The 18613-nt window shown below is 41.7% G+C and overlaps 1 protein-coding gene across 1 annotated transcript in view; it reads left to right on the top strand.

Moving 5' to 3' along the window:
• ADAMTS19 (ADAM metallopeptidase with thrombospondin type 1 motif 19) overlaps positions 1–18613 on the top strand; it is a 209874-nt gene that overhangs the window by 89296 nt on the left and 101965 nt on the right. The window contains exons 9-10 of the mRNA XM_075272292.1: positions 12896–13036; positions 17266–17416. Coding sequence (XP_075128393.1) covers positions 12896–13036; positions 17266–17416 — 292 coding nt within the window. The remainder of the gene's footprint in view (positions 1–12895; positions 13037–17265; positions 17417–18613) is intronic.

The following is an 18613-nucleotide window of genomic DNA, read 5'->3' on the forward strand; positions in this document are numbered from 1 at the left end:
AATACTGTATGCATAGATTTTAATTGGGGACTTGGACTTTCATCGATTGATCACTTCTATATTACACTACCATGCTTGTATATTGCAGCGTTTAGTGCCTGTCAGTTTTGCACTGACAGGTAGAATAATAGGGAATTCAAGTGAAAGGAGCCCACTGAAGTTACATGCACAGTGTGGGTACCCTCACCACAATAAGACTAAATAAAGTTCTTTGATATCATTTGTGATTTCCTTTGGTGACCAGCAGACTGTACATCATAATTTTATTGTCTTTGTCCCCCGATCCAATGGAGAGAGAGGAGAAGAAGACTTATGATATACAAGCTTTTGGCAGAAAGTACCAATGGGTTAGATTCTTTGAGGCTGTAGCATAAAAGGGGGCATGACTGTTGTGTAGGAAAGCTTGTATGCACAGACACATTGTGAAAAGGTCTTCACGTCATTCATTTTTGAAAAGACTGTCACATGGCCATTATAGAACCCAGGATTTTTTAATCGATCTATTAACATCTGTTTGTCTTGACGGACATAGATCATTCATGTCAGTTTTTTTGAAAAAAAGAAATGGGCATGAAAAATGGACCATCAAAAACATGGATATGTCAATAGACAAATTGAATTCAATATATTCTCAGAAAGAATTTGTGACGGATGTTGAAAAACCATTGCTTATTCGTTTTTCACTGTTTAAGTGAACAAGTCCGAAGGATGGGATGTCACTTGAGGAGCATGAGGGTCCATGATTCTTTAGTTATGCCCTAGAATAACCCATTGCTGTCGCTATGCAATTTGATAGAAGTTGAATAACTTTTCACAGAAGAATATATCCAAAAAAACCCTGCATTATCTCAAAACTCATTGACCAGTAAAAAAAAGCCTCATTTATTCATGGATAAGGATTTTCGGCTTTTTATGAAGGTTACAGCTATATATAATTTTTAGTGTTGTAAAGTTATGCGATACTTTGCTATGTAAAATAGCTATGCTAAGCTCATTGCTTTTTTTCATGAGGCCAGCAGGTGGCTCCAGGTTTCATGTACTTTAAAGTATAATAGTTTCAAATAAACGGAACGTGACGATATTCTGTGCTTGCTCCTACAAACCATTACAGTGATCTCTCACAATACAATTTTGGAAAAAAGTATAATACATAGTTAAAATTTTTAGTATGTAAGTTGCTCAATTGCTGCAAGGAGACAATTCATTCAACAGTGAGCACTCTAACACTCAGCAACCTTTCTTAAAGGCACATTCTATGTTTGCTATTCTTGCTTGTGAATACACTCTTGCTCTTTTCCTTGACTCAGTGGTTGTAACAAAGCCCTGGACAGAAGATCCCAAGGTTCAGAAAAACTTTACATATATTTGAACTTTCCCAACCAGTGTGACTACAAAGCATCAAGCCATAGCATGCATAAGGTGATCAATAGGCAACTGGTTCTGCCCATTTGGTAAGAATCATCGCAACAATCTCTTTCCAGAAAGTATCAGACTGAAGATGGTGCAATGACTCAGGAGCAGATACTGTTAAAGTGACAGTGTCACACGGTGCAATAAGGTATCAGTGTATAAGCATTAACAATGTGTTACATGTCATACAGTGCACCAGAGGATGCACAAAGAAATATATAGAATATACACAGTGCAGTCAAAATCTTAAATTCCTATCTATGGCTATTTTGTGGAGTGGGGCGAACAGGGGCGGATCCAGGGCCGGGCGAGCCGGGCAACCGCCCGGGGCCCCACGCCTAGCGGGGCCCCGCGCCATACGAGGCACGACACAGGCCGGACAGGCCTCAGTCAAGCACAGGCTGGAGCCGGCCTTCATGAGATCCGGGCCCGAGCCGGCCCTGAAGTGCCCTGCACCTCCGCAGCCCGAGGCCCCGCGGAATCAGACACTGACAGTGACAGACAGTCAGCTCATCAGCGCTGCCTGCAGATGCCCACCTCCGCCCGCTCCAAGTATCTGATGCGCAGCGATACTTAGAGAGGGGGGAGGTGGTACAGGGGGAGTACAATGATCGGGGCCCCCTGTTGGTGGAATACTTTCCACCAACAGGGGGCCCCGAAGCTGCAGCAATGGCTGACACACAGGAGCTGCAGCTCTGGCTCCTGTCAGCGCTTCAGGACGCTCCCCCTCTCTCCTCCCTCCCTTTCTCTGCCTGTCCTCTGCCCACCAATGAGAGGGCTGAGGAGAGCCCAGGAGGCGGGGCTTATCCCTGCCGGGCTCCTGCACACCAGAAGAGAGGAAGAAGAAAGGAAGAAGCTGATCCAGGAAAATGAAACTGAAGAAAGAAAACAGGTCCACAGGTACATACTGGGGTTACTTATTAATATCAGGCATTTGGGGTGATTACTTTTGTTTTAGTAACTCCATGTGCCTCATATTAATAGCAGTTAACCCTATCATGTCCCTCACATTAACCCCTGTTTGCCTCACCATAAGAGTTACTGATATGTGAGACATATGGGGGTAATAGTAATGAAGATACTTTATTATTACCTCCATGTCTCTCACATATCAGTAACTCTTATGTGAGGTACACAAGGCTTAATGTGAGGGACATGATGGGGTTAACTGCTATTAATATGAGGCACATGGAGTTACTAAATTGTAATGCACATGACCAGATTTTTTATCTACAATTGTCCTGGTATAGCGGTCAGCGGTGACGTGACAGTATTTAGTCCTGTAGGGGCCACTAAGGGACATAATACTGTGTGCAGGGGTCACTATTGGGTATAATAGTGTGTGCAGGGGCCACTATGGGACATAATACTGTGTGCAGGGGCCACTATGGGGTATAATACTGTGTGCAGGGGCCACTATGGGGTATAATAGTGTGTGCAGGGGCCTCTAAGGGACATAATACTGTGTGCAGGGGCCACTATGGGGCATAATACTGTGTGCAGGGGCCACTATGGGGTATAATATGGTGTGCAGGGGTCACTGTGGGACATAATACTGTGTGCAGGGGCCACTATGGGACATAATACTGTGTGCAGGGGCCACTATGGGACATAATAGAGCGCGCAGGAATGCGTAGGAGAGACTCGGCGAGATCTTCGGTGTCGGGGGGCCCCCATGTCAAAAGTTCGCCACGGGGCCCCGCCATTCCTAGTTACGCCACTGTGTGGATCGCTCACTAAATAACAGGGAATCCGATTCGATTCCCTGATAGTGAGCGGATCGCTGCTGTGCTTTCAGTTCTATGTCTGTGCATGTCAGTGTAGCCAGGCGGACGCAGGCGCAATGACGTCATCGCTCCAGTCCTGCAGTGCAGTCTGAAGGAGGAGGACGCTCGGCTGTGGCCTGTGGCTCTTCACATGGGTAAGTCATTGTATGACAGTATGATGTGTTTGTTGTACTGAGGACTGGAGTATATAATACAGTGGGGGGTACTGAGGAGTATATAATACAGTGAGGGGGTACTGAGGCGTATATAATACAGTGGGGGGGTACTGAGGTGCATATAATACAGTGGGGTGGGGGTACCGTACTGAGGAGTATATAATACAGTGGGGGGTACTGAGGAGCATATAATAAAGTAAAGGGGTACTGAGGAGTATATAATACAGTGGGGGGTACTGAGGAGTATATAATACAGTGGGGAGGGTACTGAGGTGCATATAATACAGTGGGGTGGGGGTAAAAAAAGCCTCAAAAACGCATTTTTAGGGCTAATTTTTTCAAAAAATCCTGGGGGAGGACCCCCAGACCCCCCCTTTGCCAAAAGTCAATTGCCCAGGGCCCCGCAAAGCCTGGATCCGCCACTGGGGTCGAAATACACCACCTTACAGTAGTCTGAGAAACTTCCCCCTACTCTTAGATCAACCAGCTGAGAGCAAGGAGAGTGGCTCATAATACATAAGGAGGGTGTACAGAATTGTATGAGAAGCTTATGAACATTTTACAAACACAAAGAGTGAACTGGAAATTCTAGGAACCACATCAGGTAGATTAAACAGGGTGCACCTTGTACACTGTCTACCAATAAGTATTTGGACACCCATGCAAATGAAGACATCTGTGGTCGTGATATACGTCACGTCTTCCACCGTTAAATAGGAAACAGAATTGGCACTAGTCACATGCAAGATGCCACAAAGTGCAGAGTTGTCCGATTTCGAGAAAGGGGTAATTTGGAGTACCACAGAAATGGTCAATTCTTAAGGGACATAGCAAGCGAACTGAATTACCCAAAATCGACAATGGCCTATGTGATTACGAAGTGGAAGGTGATTGTTGGAATGTACCCCGAGTTGGCAGACCCCATGAAACTGGGGACCGACGAGTGAGAAACCGCACCCAACCGATGGCTCACAGACATCCGGGAGTATTGTGTCGCTCAATACCATCAGTAAGGAGGCATCTGCTGGTTTCTACCAACTACTGTATATAAATAAATGTTGTTTTTCTATTCTACCACAGGTGTCCAAATACTTATTGGTAGAAGGTGTATTTTAACTATACATTATACATTTATTGTGACATTTTTATTGTAAGCAGGAAGGTTGCTTTAATGTTGAGGCTAGTGATACAGAAGTTATTCCTTATTCCACCAAAGGTCTTTACAGGAAACGTGCTGACACCAGTGGAAAGATATCAGTCTTCCCATACAAAATAAAAATACTGTACATACAGTTGCCATCATATACTACATCTAAGTGTACCAATATTGCATTGTCTTGAAGAGCTGTCTGCCTAGCTTTACACTGCTGTTTATTTTCACCTGATCAATTCCTATGTGTTTCGTTGATATGAGGCGATAAATAACTCAGCGTAGTGTCTAGTATTGTAAGACGTAAAGCTGAAAGCCCTTTTGGCAGACTTGTGCTAGACACATTGTGAAGAATTCATCTTTAAAACTCCATTACAATTGGCACCAACTTGTTTTTCAGGATGATCACAACATTTTCTGGCAGCAGGTTTCTTACGAAGGTTTTATAAGATAAAAATATTTTTTGTTGACTTGACAACCATGCTCTCAACTTGCAATGAGTTTATTTGCCCGTGGCCCTTTGTAGGAAAAAAAAACTGAGTAATGAAATTGTGCATTTATTTTTAAGGTCCAAGTCAGTGATGCAAAATGATGTGAGGTTGGGCAATTTGTCAGGTCCGTCCTGGGGTGGGGAGTTAGCTGTAGTTAAGATAGAAAGTCAGCAGATCTGTCCCCTCAAAGTGAATGTCCACTCTTACACACCATTATGTCTTTTTTATGTAACTTTTCTGGTGCAGTGCTCTGAATTCTCTTTACAGATATAAATTTATGCTGAGGTTCCACATTGCAGAAAAGCTGCTTTTTTGTTGCAGATTTTGCTGCAGTTTTTTGAGCCAAAGTCTGGAGTGGATATGGCGGGAGGGATAAGCATAAATGCTTCATATACACTCACCGGCCACTTTATTAGGTACACCTGTCCAACTGCTCGTTAACACTTAATTTCTAATCAGCCAATCACATGGCGGCAACTCAGTGCATTTAGGCATGTAGACATGGTCAAGACAATCTCCTGCAGTTCAAACCGAGCATCAGTATGGGGAAGAAAGGTGATTTGAGTGCCTTTGAACGTGGCATGGTTGTTGGTGCCAGAAGGGCTGGTCTGAGTATTTCAGAAACTGCTGATCTACTGGGATTTTCACGCACAACCATCTCTAGGGTTTACAGAGAATGGTCCGAAAAAGAAAAAACATCCAGTGAGCGGCAGTTCTGTGGGCGGAAATGCGTTGTTGATGCCAGAGGTCAGAGGAGAATGGCCAGACTGGTTCGAGCTGATAGAAAGGCAACAGTGACTCAAATAGCCACCCGTTACAACCAAGGTAGCCAGAAGAGCATCTCTGAACGCCGCACAGTACGTCGAACTTTGAGGCAGATGGGCTACAGCAGCAGAAGACCACACCGGGTGCCACTCCTTTCATCTAAGAACAGGAAACTGAGGCTACAATTTGCACAAGCTCATCAAAATTGGACAATTGAAGATTGGAAAAACGTTGCCTGGTCTGATGAGTCTCGATTTCTGCTGCGACATTCGGATGGTAGGGTCAGAATTTGGCGTCAACAACATGAAAGCATGGATCCATCCTGCCTTGTATCGGTAACGGTTCAGGCTGGTGGTGGTGGTGTCATGGTGTGGGGAATATTTTCTTGGCACTCTTTGGGCCCCTTGGTACCAATTGAGCATTGTTGCAACGCCAAAGCCTACCTGAGTATTGTTGCTGACCATGTCCATCCCTTTATGACCACAATGTACCCAACATCTGATGGCTACTTTCAGCAGGATAATGTGCCATGTCATAAAGCTGGAATCATCTCAGACTGGTTTCTTGAACATGACAATGAGTTCACTGTACTCCAGATCTCAATCCAATAGAGCATCTTTGGGATGTGGTGGAACGGGAGATTCGCATCATGGATGTGCAGCCGACAAATCTGCGGCAACTGTGTGATGCCATCATGTCAATATGGACCAAAATCTCTGAGGAATGCTTCCAGCACCTTGTTGAATCTATGCCACGAAGAATTGAGGCAGTTCTGAAGGCAAAAGGGGGTCCAACCCGTTACTAGCATGGTGTACCTAATAAAGTGGCCGGTGAGTGTATAGTTCCCATTCCTAGTGAAACCATTTGGTAAATAACAACCAAACCCCAAAACAGCAAAATCTGCAAACAAGTAGTTATTCCGCAATGTGGGGACTGAACCTTAAAGGGGTTGGCCGCTTTCAGACCAATATTGACAAACAAATGTACAATAGAAAGTTATACAATTTTGCAATATACTTTCTGTATCAATTCCTCATGGTTTTCTAGATCTCTGTTTGCAGTCATTCATTCTGTTACTTTTAGAGAATAAAACTCTGGCCATGATCATGTGATTTACGTTCTGTTAGGATTGTGCAGTAACTGCGGTCATGATATGGGCGTCGCTGTCTGTTCCTCTGCACAATCCAGGGTTGCAGGGGTTAATCTGCCTTGCAACAGCCGGGAGTGATCGACTGGTTGATCGACATGTGTGCCGACCAATGGATGCTCAGATTGGGCAGCTGGGCTATTTGCTGGAGACCGCCCCTTGCCTATATAAGGGGGCTGGTCTGGACGCCTGGTGCTCTAAGATCAAATCCAAATCTGAATTCAAAGTCTAACGTGTGTGTGTGTGTGTGTGTGTGTGTGTGTGTGTGTGTGTGTGTGTGTGTGTGTGTGTGTGTGTGTGTGTGTGTGTGTGTGTGTGTGTGTGTGTGTGTGTGTGTGTGTGTGTGTGTGTGTGTGTGTGTGTGTGTGTGTGTGTCTTTGTGTGTGTGTGTGTGTGTCTTTGTGTGTGTGTGTGTGTGTCTTTGTGTGTGTGTGTGTGTGTCTTTGTGTGTGTGTGTGTGTGTCTTTGTGTGTGTGTGTGTGTGTCTTTGTGTGTGTGTCTCTGTGTCTGTGTCTTGGGTTCCAGCCTGTCAACACTTAGTGGCCCTAGTTACAATATCCCCTGAGTCAGCAATGCCATTTGTAGTTGGACAGAATGCTGCCTGGTGTGTGTGAGTTGTCAGTCAATATTCACACTGACCAGTTGCTATGCTGTAGCTGCATTGGGGGTTGGGTGGCTGGAAGCACACAGGGTTTGTTGGTCTCTGGCTAGTCCAGGAGTGCTGGCTAGCCAGTTAGTTTATTTGTGTGGCTGCTCTGACTGCACAGGTAACAGAGCACACCTGGTCCTTTTATTTAGCTGGCAGTGACAGTAACTGTTAGACAGTGTTCACACCAGGTTGTTTAGCAGTCAGTAGCCCAGAGGGCTCCGTAGGGTTTAGTTTTTTTTTTTTTTTTTTTTTAATAAACCCTGCTGACCACAACACGGTCCATGGTCATGTGATGAGTACACAGGTGCTGCTCGCTATAGTCACAACACAATATTCAGACATCTACCTGGTAATCAGCTGTGCACCTGTGTGCTCATCACATGACCATGGACCGTAAATCACATGACTGTGGTCAGAGTTTTATCCTCGAAGTAACAGAATAAATGACAGCAAGCCAAAATCTAGAAAACCGTGAGGAATTGATACAGATAGTATGTTGGAAAACTGTATATCTTTATTGAACATTTGTTTGTCAATATTGGTCTGAAAGTGGCCAACCCCTTTAAGGCTAAGTTCACACAGAGTTTTTTGGTCAAGATTTTGAGGCCATATCTGCATCAAAATCCTGACCAAAGAGACGGCTCCCATTGAAGGTCAGGTGTTTTTTCCGGGAGCTGGTTTGTTCCGGCTCCCGGAAAAAGAAGTGAAATGCTCATTCTTTCAGGCGGATTCGCCCTGTGATTCGGCCTGAAGACATTCCCTCTTCCCGACTAGGCCCATTCATTGGGCCTAATTCAGAGCAGAGTACATGACTGGATGCCGATGCAGTGCAGCAACCATTTTTTGGACTGGAAACCTGCAGGGGTTTGCAGGGTTTTTTTTTAGTCAAAGCCAGGAGTGGAATTAGCAGAAGGCAGAAGTATAAGGACTTCCTATATATTTCACATTCTGATTTTTTTTTTTAGCCATACAGTACAGTACTATACAGTACTTGCAAAGTGGATGGAATTCATGTGAATCCCATACCCCCTTTGCGGTAAAAACCGCATCGCGGACACACTGCGATTACCAAAACCAGCACAGTTTTGGAAATCGCAGCGTGTCAATTATATCTACAGAAATGCCGGCAGCTTTCCCGTAGATACAATGGTAACAGAAAATCTGCAGAGGAAACCACGTGAACTTTCTGTTCAAAGCACTGCAGGAAGAACCGCAATGCATTCACGCTGTGGTTGTTCCCACAGCGCTTTAGCGCGGCGTTTCTGGTCCGTGGGGCCTTAGCCTAAAGGAGGTTTCCAGGACTTATTAATTGATGATCTATCCTTAGGAAAGGTTATCAATTGAAGATCAGTAAATAATTGACGCCCAGGAGCCCTGAGGATCAGTTTTTGAAGCAACACTTCTTCTGCTTCACAGGCCATGTGGCATCATATTCATTTGTCACATGGCCTGCTCACAGTTTTAGTCTCACTCAAATTCATAGACTGAGCTGTAATACCAAACATAGCCACTATACAAATGTAGAGCGCTGTGCATAGTAGTAGGCCTCTTGAAACAGTTGATCACTGAAGGTCCCAAGTGTTGAACCTGTGCTGATCCTCAAGCGCTACCCCTTCCTAAGGAAAGGTCATCAATGATTAGGCCTCAAAAACCTCTTAAAAATAGCTTAATGCCTACTTGCAATTACCCTTTGGGGTAACTATAAGCTAACTACACCCATACAATAAATTAAAAATTCAGTAAGTTCCTACCCTTTTTCTAGTGGCAGCTGCAGGAAACTAGTAGATTAGAATTTAAAGTGATTATTCATGTTTTTAAGATAGATAACCAACCCTTAGGATAAACTTTCAATGTAAGATCAGTGGCAATGTGAATCTCAGCACCACCGATGGTCAGCTGTTTGACGTGGTTTTTGGTATTGCAATCTTATCTCAAATTTGAAACGGTTTTCAGATGTCAATTTTACAATAATTGAGATTTCTAAGCTGCAGAACAGGAGTTAACAAGGTATTTTCATCTCAAAAATGGATGGTTCCACAACTTCTAGAGACCTAATCAGAGAATCATGTACATAGATGGACACTTATACATTGTTTCTCAGCTCAAAAGATGGCAGGATGGTCCTATAGTATGTGATGGGCTGCAGGTTCCAGACGTGGCGCGTTTGTGTCATTTCATTATGTAAATCAGCAGTTCTCTGAGATTACAGACTTTACTAATTCTTTATTCTACACGTTTTCTGGGCTTAGTTTATTGTGGACATTCACATTATAGTTATGCACACACTGGGCAGCCTGACAGTATACAGATCAATGGGAAAAACTGTATGTAATAATACAACACATTACAAAAAATACTCGGCATTACTCCATATTAAATATAGTATACTAGCGATATAATATATTCCAGATTACCGTTCACGTGTAAATCAAAAACTAGTTCTCATCAGCTATTTATATTAAGAAATGTTCGTAATATAAATCATACAACATTACAGATTTCACATTACAGCACCATTCTTCTCCATGAATAAGGAATGCCATGCCAGTTCTTAATACTAAGAATACTTCTTAACAGTTTATGTTTCTTGTATAATTAAAATGGATTTCTTCTACAGTAAAAAAAAAAAAAAAAAAATCTTAGTGAAAGTTTTTCTCCCAAAACCAGACTCTAAGGGGCTTTCACATAAATATTAATCTGGTTGTTTCACTAAAACCCCTTTCCATATAGCAGAGGGGAATTACCATCTTCTCCAAACCACAGGCAATAGTCTCTAAATATCTGCACCTGCTTTTCTGATGGATTTATATAGCTGCTGTACACTACTGTACTTCATTTATGCATATGTGGTTGCAACGTTTCATAAAACTGTCTATTAGCTTATCAGAATGCAAAGTGTATTAGAAAGTTGAAATATAAGAAAAGTTTTATTGAATGACTGAAAGAAAAGAAGCTAAAGCAGCTCACTTCAAATCCCTAGAGAATCAGCTGTTAAAAAGGAAATGCCTGTTTCTTAAATTTTAGACTTGACATAGCAAGTTATAACTGTAAAATAGTGGCCATCCAAGTACTGAGACCCCCACTGATCACTGAAATTAATGGACAGAGGAACTCCGTTATGTGCTCCTTCAGCTGTTAGGGGCTTTGCTTTCCTCAAGTAGATAGTGGTAGCTCTGTATAAAAGTCTATGGGTAAATTCATACTGGGATTTTTGGAATGGATTTTGATTCAGAATCCAGCTCCAAAAAGTGCCTCCCATTGACTTCACTGGGAGCCGTTCACTTCTTTTTTCTGCTAGCAGTTTTTTGCCACTCGTGGAAAAAAGAAGCGAGCTGCCCTTTCTTGCCGCGGATTCCGCGGCAGAATCCGCCACAGCGCCTGTAGCACAACACTCCCTCCCGACTAGGCCATTCATTTGGGCCTAATTCAGAGTGGAATGCCACGACTGGATGCCGATGCACTGCACTGGCATCCAGTTGCGACTAGCTGTTTTTTGGACTGGATTCTGAGGCGGCCCCCGCGTCAAAATCCAGTCCAAAAATCCCCCTGTGAACTTACCCTATGAGTCTGTCTTGAGCTTAGCTACACCTCTCTCAACAGGGACACGAAAAATATGAAAGCTATAGGAGCATAGCACCCTGTTGAGCACATCTGTACCTGTTTTTTGTCATGTTACTTTGACAATTCCAAATTTTTACAAAGCACGATTTGCTCTTTAACATCTGATTCGTAGTAGATTCAGAACTCACACGGATAAACTGTAACTTCTTTTTTTTTTTTTTTTAATTAATTCTTAAATATGTAATATAATTAGTCAACTTTTCGATAAGTTTTGCTTTCTGATTGATTCCTTGCCTGTTTGCTGCATGTGGATGGAAATTTTCTTGTTTGCTTGAGTAGCCTAAATCCCATTATAGACTTGCTCTCAGATGAGAGGTGGATCCTAATTTATTCTTTCTACACAATCCTTTTAATATGGTATAAAGCCGTGATGGTGAATCTTTTAAAGACTGTGTCCAAACTGCAACCCAAAACCCACTAAATTATCATAAAGTACCAACACATCAACTTAAACTCAATACTGTGCAGCTCCACAATTGTGGACTGTTATGGACCCGCAAAACACAGTTGTGTAAATAGGACTTTACAGAGATTTCAATTATACGGACATCTTTGAACTGAAAGGTAAAGGTTTCTGCGTTTGGTACTTTTGAACAATTAATGTTCACTATTTACATGGCACATGATCTGTTTTTTAGTGAACTTGCAATGTTATTACAGTCTGTACTAATATCACATCTGCTATAAAACAGATGCTGTGTGATATAAATAGTGAAGGGACTCCACCCAGTGCAATCTGCCCCACAGTAGCTGCAAGACAGTACAATCTGCTCCACAGTGGCCCCTGCACTTTATAATGTACTCCACAGTGGCCCCCAAACAGTATTGTATGCTCTACAGTAGGCCCCTACACAGTAGTATATAATCCACAACAGGCCCCCCACACAGTATTCCCTGCTCTTCAGTAGCCCCCCTAAACATAGTCATATATGCTCCATAGTAGACCCCACACACAGTAGTATAGGCTACTTACTCAGTATGCAGTCCCACGAAGAGTGTCCTCCTCCTCCTCCTTCTTCTCACTGCAGCACCAATGACTTACATCACTGCGCCTGTGTCGGAGCAGAGGTCACACTCTGCAGTCAGTGTAGTCTGCGGTCGCGCAGACACACGGCCCACACTGACAACTTTGAACACATACTGTACAGTTGAAAGCAGTGATCACTCACTAATGGGGAATTCTGTACTAGATTTCCCGTTAGGCAAAGATCAGGACTTGCCATAGGTTCACCATCACAGGTATAGAGCATAATGTAGTCAAGAAAGTTGTTATACGGGTGAATCATGTGACCACCACCATCTACAAGAAAGAGGATTTAAACAAAGAGTGCTTCAGAGGAATGAACCATTTTATAGCTTCACATGCTGGAGGCATTAGGCCATTTCTAAAATTTCATCAAAAAGTAGACAACCCCTTTAGGCTTTGTTATAATAAGGCAGAAAAAAAGTTTTTCAATCACTAAAATATTATTTTAAAATATATATTTTATATTATGCTGAGAAAATGTGAATTTACTGACTACAATACATTATGTTATACAATTAGTACGTTTGCTATGTCCAAGAGAATTTCATTTACATTTCTAATGCTTGTCTTGTATAAAACTCTCTATGGAGGGCTAAAACAATTTTTCTTTTTATGTCAAGTTCTGGTTTTATTTGGAGATATTTCTTTTGAAATTTTTGCGTTTGCTTTTTTTCTTACATGTTATGAAATCAGCATGGGTATAAACCATGACAATGACCACCCATCCTGTGCAGATGGTCTTCATATTATGTCAGGAGAATGGATCAAGGGGCAGAATCTTGGCGATGTTTCATGGTCCAGATGTAGTCGAGAAGACCTTGAAAAATTCCTTAGGTAATTGCTTTAATTTCTCATTAACTTATTACGAAACACTGTGCGGTATACTGTCTCATTCCCTGAGTAATGTTATTGTAGAAGTAAAGTAATGAGTAATGTTACTGACTGTGTTAGAAAAACACTTACAATTAATTATGTCAACTTTGGGATACCCACAGTGCAAATGAAATGTAACATTACGGATTATATGACTTTCACCTGACAAGTCCTTCAAGCATTATAAGATTGTTTTACACTGCACAATCCAAAGCAGATGGCAAATTATTGAGTCACCGCAGCACAAATTACTCGTAAAAACATTGTGCTAATTCCACTTATTATTATACTAACAACTACTTCAATAGCAGCAAACAGAGTCCATATTATTCAATTATATGCTAGTATTATTTTGCTTATTGTCTTTTTATTGTGCTATTACATTGCTTTATAAACTTTATGTGCCATATGTGGAAACAAGGAAAAGATCAGAATAAAAATTAATTTCAAACCGGAATTTTGTAATGGTCTATTAGGGAGTCCTCCTCTTTAAAGAGTACATGTAGCTTCATTTGATCTTTACGCATAGCCTACCATGTGTATGTACATGAAGACTAACATATCTATTCTGCAGTTTTTCCTACTACCTGTAGATACTGTATTTGGAATAGTCAGCCATGTCTGAGCTGGTGGGTTGACTGGAAACTAACCGCCATTCACTGTAGACTTTGAGTAGAGGAGGAATCTGCTCTAGCTGTGTCTCTCACAGAATCATGCAGGACATACAGTATATAGAGATTCTTGACATGAATTGATGCAAATTGCTTTGACTAGATGATGGAAAGCTCCAGAGTCAGATTAAAATCTGTCTTTCTTGTGTTATCTCACTCCCCTGTCCACTCTCCATAGACTTTTATACAGGCCAATCTGTCTTGAGTCAAATATATTTTATTTGTTGAGCTTACTTGTCTAGCGCCAACATATTCAGACCTTGTCAGTCACTGTCCCATATAAGGCTCACAATCTACATTTCCCTATTAGTATGTCTTTGGAGTATGGTAGGAAACCGTAGTAACCCCATACTAACACGGGGAGAACATACAAACTACTTGCAGATATTGTGCTTGGTTGCATTTGAACTCAGGACTCCAGTGCTAACCACTGAGCCTCCATGATGCCCATGAGATAGACAATTGTAAGTGGGGGAGATTGTCCTGTATGGAAAAGCAAATTAGGCTGGTGTGTTTGAGTAGGGGAGAATGAATGGTGTCTACGTACTATACAAGTTTGCACTATGCAGTTTAATACTCCTAGTTGTATCTTTATACTTGTGTAATGCCACCGGTCCCAGCTTTATATTTTGTAATACTCTTGGTCATACCTTTATATTTATGACCTACTCCTTGTTGTAGTTTTATATTGTATAATGCTCCTGCAGGTAATTTTATATTGTGTAATGATCCTGGGCGTATCTATAAATTTTATTTGTATGATACAGTACTCCTGATAGTACCTTTTATATTTGTATAATAATCCTGGTCATACCTATATATTTGATAATACTCCTGGTTCTACCATTAAATTTGTGTAATAACCCTGGTTGTAGCCTTACTTGTGTAATACTCCTGGTGGAACCTTTATAAAGTGTAATATTCCTGGACGTATCTTATATTAATATGGTTTTCCTGTTACTAGTTTTATATTGTGTAAAATCCTCCCCAGTGGCACCACACAATATATTCTGTGGTGCCACTGGGGAGGATTACATTGTGTGGTGCCACTGGGGAGGATTACATTGTGTGGTGCCACTGGGGAGGATTACATTGTGTGGTGCCACTGGGCAAGATTACATTGTGTGGTGCCAATGGGGAGCATTACATTGTGTGGTGCCAATGGGGAACATTATATTGTGTGGAGTCACTGGGGAGAATTATAATATTCCCCATTGGCACCACATAATGTAATGCTCCCCAGTGGCACCACACAATGTAATCCTCCCCAGTGGCACCACACAATGTCATGCTCCCCAGTGGCACCACACAATGCCATGCTCCCCAGTGGCACCACAAAACAAACATATCCTCCTGCACTTTCTATAAAAGGAAGGATATATGTCCTGTATGGCTACTCCCAGTTATGTTTTTTTTTCAATTAAAAACAGTTACTAAAGGTCCTGCTACATAATTAGCTCTTATTAATTCAACTAAAATGATACTTTACTTTTATATCAGGGACTTATGAACTCATCTGCAGGACATTGCCATCATTGACAATATTCTGTCATTTGCCAGGCATCTGTGCTATTGCCAACACTATGAGTTGCTCAAAAATGAACGTTATGGAAGTTCTCCAAATATTGCTGCCTGCCTCCTAATTTCAGCAATGACCCAAGAATTTCCATTTCTATTTTACATGTCAGTTCTTAGAAAGATTTTCTAACAATATATGTGTATTTATTTCTGTACAATCATTAGTATCGTATTTGATGGGAAATACGTACATGAATAGATGGTATCTCTTTTTCTTTTAAACAATGACTCAGAGTTTAAGTGAAAGCTAATTATTCGAAGCAATAATTTACATGAAGTAACATTAGAATGGTTGGTGAGGATTTCCAAAAAGTTAAGTGAAATCTGATGTAATGTTGAATTAAAAGGTTTACTCCACTGGTAAAGGTGAATCAAAGCAGCACCCTTGGCGGTCCCTGCTTGTGCTGTCTTACTTATCCTATGGTGATGATGCAACCCATTGGAGGAAGCCTGAAGGGTGAGAGTAGTAGTACTTGAACTTGTTATGGTAACTATAATACTTAACAAATTTCCTCCAGTTCTCCTCCTGGGCTGGAGCAGAGCTAAGGGGGTCTGCTGTGTATCTGATAGTGTTGGCAGTCTTTCCCCTGGGGCACACTACTAATCTTCAGCCCACCTAAGCCTGATGCTAGTTGGAGTGCCCATGATATTAATGTAGGAATAAGACTCAGGAATCCGGAGATTCCAAGAAAACAATATTGGGGGTGGACCTTCTCACTCGAGGGGAGAACAGAAGAACTGCGCTCACCCGGGTAAATCAACAAACGTTATTTGCACAACATGTTTCTATCATTTATCCATATAAGAAATCTTCCACTTTGAATATTTGCTATTCTGCTTCTGTCATCTCTCATGTAAAGTCCACAGCAGGGTCTCAACATTTTGCCCTATCCATCCTGTTTCTCAGACAGGTCTGTTGCTCTCAGGCCTTGGTACATCTCATACTCGGAATACAATCCTGGCACACTTTATTGACTTAGGCTAAAACAATGTGCTATGTGCAGAATGGTAGCTCAGTGGTTAGCACTGTAGCCTTGGAGTGCTGGAGTTCTGAGTTTAAATCCTACCAAGGACAACATCTGCAAGGAGCCTGTATGTTCTCCCTGTGTTTGTGTGGATTTCCTCCCACACTCCAAAGACATACTGATGGGGGGGATGCTATTCTGGGTGGGGGATCTTCACACCAGACAAGGACCTTGCTCAGGCTGTCCTCTACCTTAATGCATTACTTCTATCTACAAATGCTCCAGGAAGACTCACAGTCTTCTCCAACTTCCTTGTATTCTCTGCCAGTGATGTACCAAAACTCTACCCCAACACCAACCTGTTCTTCCCTGGCTCATGTTATGTATAATCTATATACAACACAAATACAATATACACATTTTGTAGTATGCATTGGAATGCTGCAACAATATGCAATACATGGACGTGACTGCAGCAACCAACCAATAGGGTTCATCCACTGGAGGAAAGACAGCGTTACATGGTAAATAATTTAAATTGTTTTTATTTTTCATTATTCTTTATTTTAGCTTATTTTCTTCTTCTTCTTCTTTTTTTTTTTTTTCTTTTTTCTTTTTAAAACCCTGGTCAACCCCCCCCCCCCCCCCCCTTCTTCCCCTCCCAATCTTCAATGCCTGGAACTAACCCTGGGAAGTTGTATCAGTTGTCGAATATCTAGAGACTAATGAATCTTTCTAAGAATTGTGTAAAGTCGCAATCATTGAGGAAAAGGTTACTCCAAAATTTTGGATGTGTAAACGTAAACAGAGAGCGGACAGTAAACAGTGCTGAGGTCTCATGTGTAAAGCCTGAATAAAATTGTAATGGTGTGCTATCTTTTTTTTTTCTTTTACTGTAAAATGAATGTTTATAGCAGTTTAGTCATAAGCACTTCTCTTTCTGTTCCACATTTTAAAACTCTGCGTATGTTGCCAGGTCAAAAGCCAGTAACTGTTTGCTGCAGACAAATCCCCAAAGCATCAGCTCTGTGATTATTCCCTCCAAACTGCCAGGCATGACGTATACAGCAGATGAACAATGTCAGATTTTGTTTGGACCCTCTGCTTCTTTTTGTCAAGAAATGCAGGTACAGTACAATACAATCCATATAAAGATTGTTCTATAAACATATGCCTAATATTCATTTACTAGAAAAATAATGAAGTCACTCTAAAATTAGATGGAGTTTTTTTTATTGTATTGATGTCATGTTGGTTAGTTTTAAGCAAAAACAGACCAACATTTGAGCATTAGTTAAAAAAAAAAAAAATACTGGTGATAGCTAAAAATATCAGGAGAGTATTCTGGTTAAAATATATTCAAAGGAAAGGAATCTAATAAAAGTTAATTTTTAGAATAGTTGCTATTTTTGTTTACACTCTTTCAAATTGTAGCAATCCTTACCCTTAGTTTGTTTCTATCACATTAGTAGTGTATGAATAACTCAACTACAAAAACACTCAAAAATATAAAGAATTATGGACCTTTCACCACCTCCACCAATTCAAGTTCTTAACATCTATTAATAGGCTCCGCTACACCAAATCCAGCTCAGTTGGAATTTTTTCTCTAGTCCCCACCATTCCTGAGTAATAAGCACAGGTAGCTTTGATGTTCAATGTGCTATTTGGGCGGTGTCAGACAGGTGGAGTGATTCAGAGCTCCAATCAGAGGCAGCCAGTGTCAGAGATCAGAATCACACCCCTTGCCTGCTCCTGCCTGACTCGGCCCTCGTGGTAGTACAGAGACTAAATAGCGTATCAGGCACCAAAACTAACAGCATAGTGGGCACTACAGAAAAAAATCCAATTATCTCAGAATCAGCGGAGCAGCACTTATTGACGTAAAAACTGGACTTGTTAAAGGTGGTGAAAGGTCCACTTTAAAAGGATTCAATCATTAAAATACAATTTTTTTTCTCCCTAACACGTAGGAACAGCCTTAAGAAAGTCAATTCTTCTCCTACCTTTAGATGTCTTCTCCGCGCCGCTGTTTGGTAGAAATCCCAGTTTTCTTCTGTATGCAAATTAATTATCTCGCAGCACTGGGGGTGGGCCCCAGCACTCAAACAGCACTGGGGGGCATCCCAATGCTGTGAGAGAAATCTCTAGCATCGGCTCTATCGTCACCTGGAACGGCCTATTCCTGCGTCTTCTTTGCTTCAAACATCTAGGCATGCGCAGTTGGACCTCTGGCAGAGCCGACTGTGCATGCCCGCAGTAATTTACCTGTGGCTGCTCCCAGTTCTGCGAGAGAACTCATTTGCATTAAGAAGAAAACCGGG

Source organism: Leptodactylus fuscus, chromosome 1, assembly GCF_031893055.1.
Source record: "Leptodactylus fuscus isolate aLepFus1 chromosome 1, aLepFus1.hap2, whole genome shotgun sequence".
NCBI classification, from domain to species: domain Eukaryota; kingdom Metazoa; phylum Chordata; class Amphibia; order Anura; family Leptodactylidae; genus Leptodactylus; species Leptodactylus fuscus.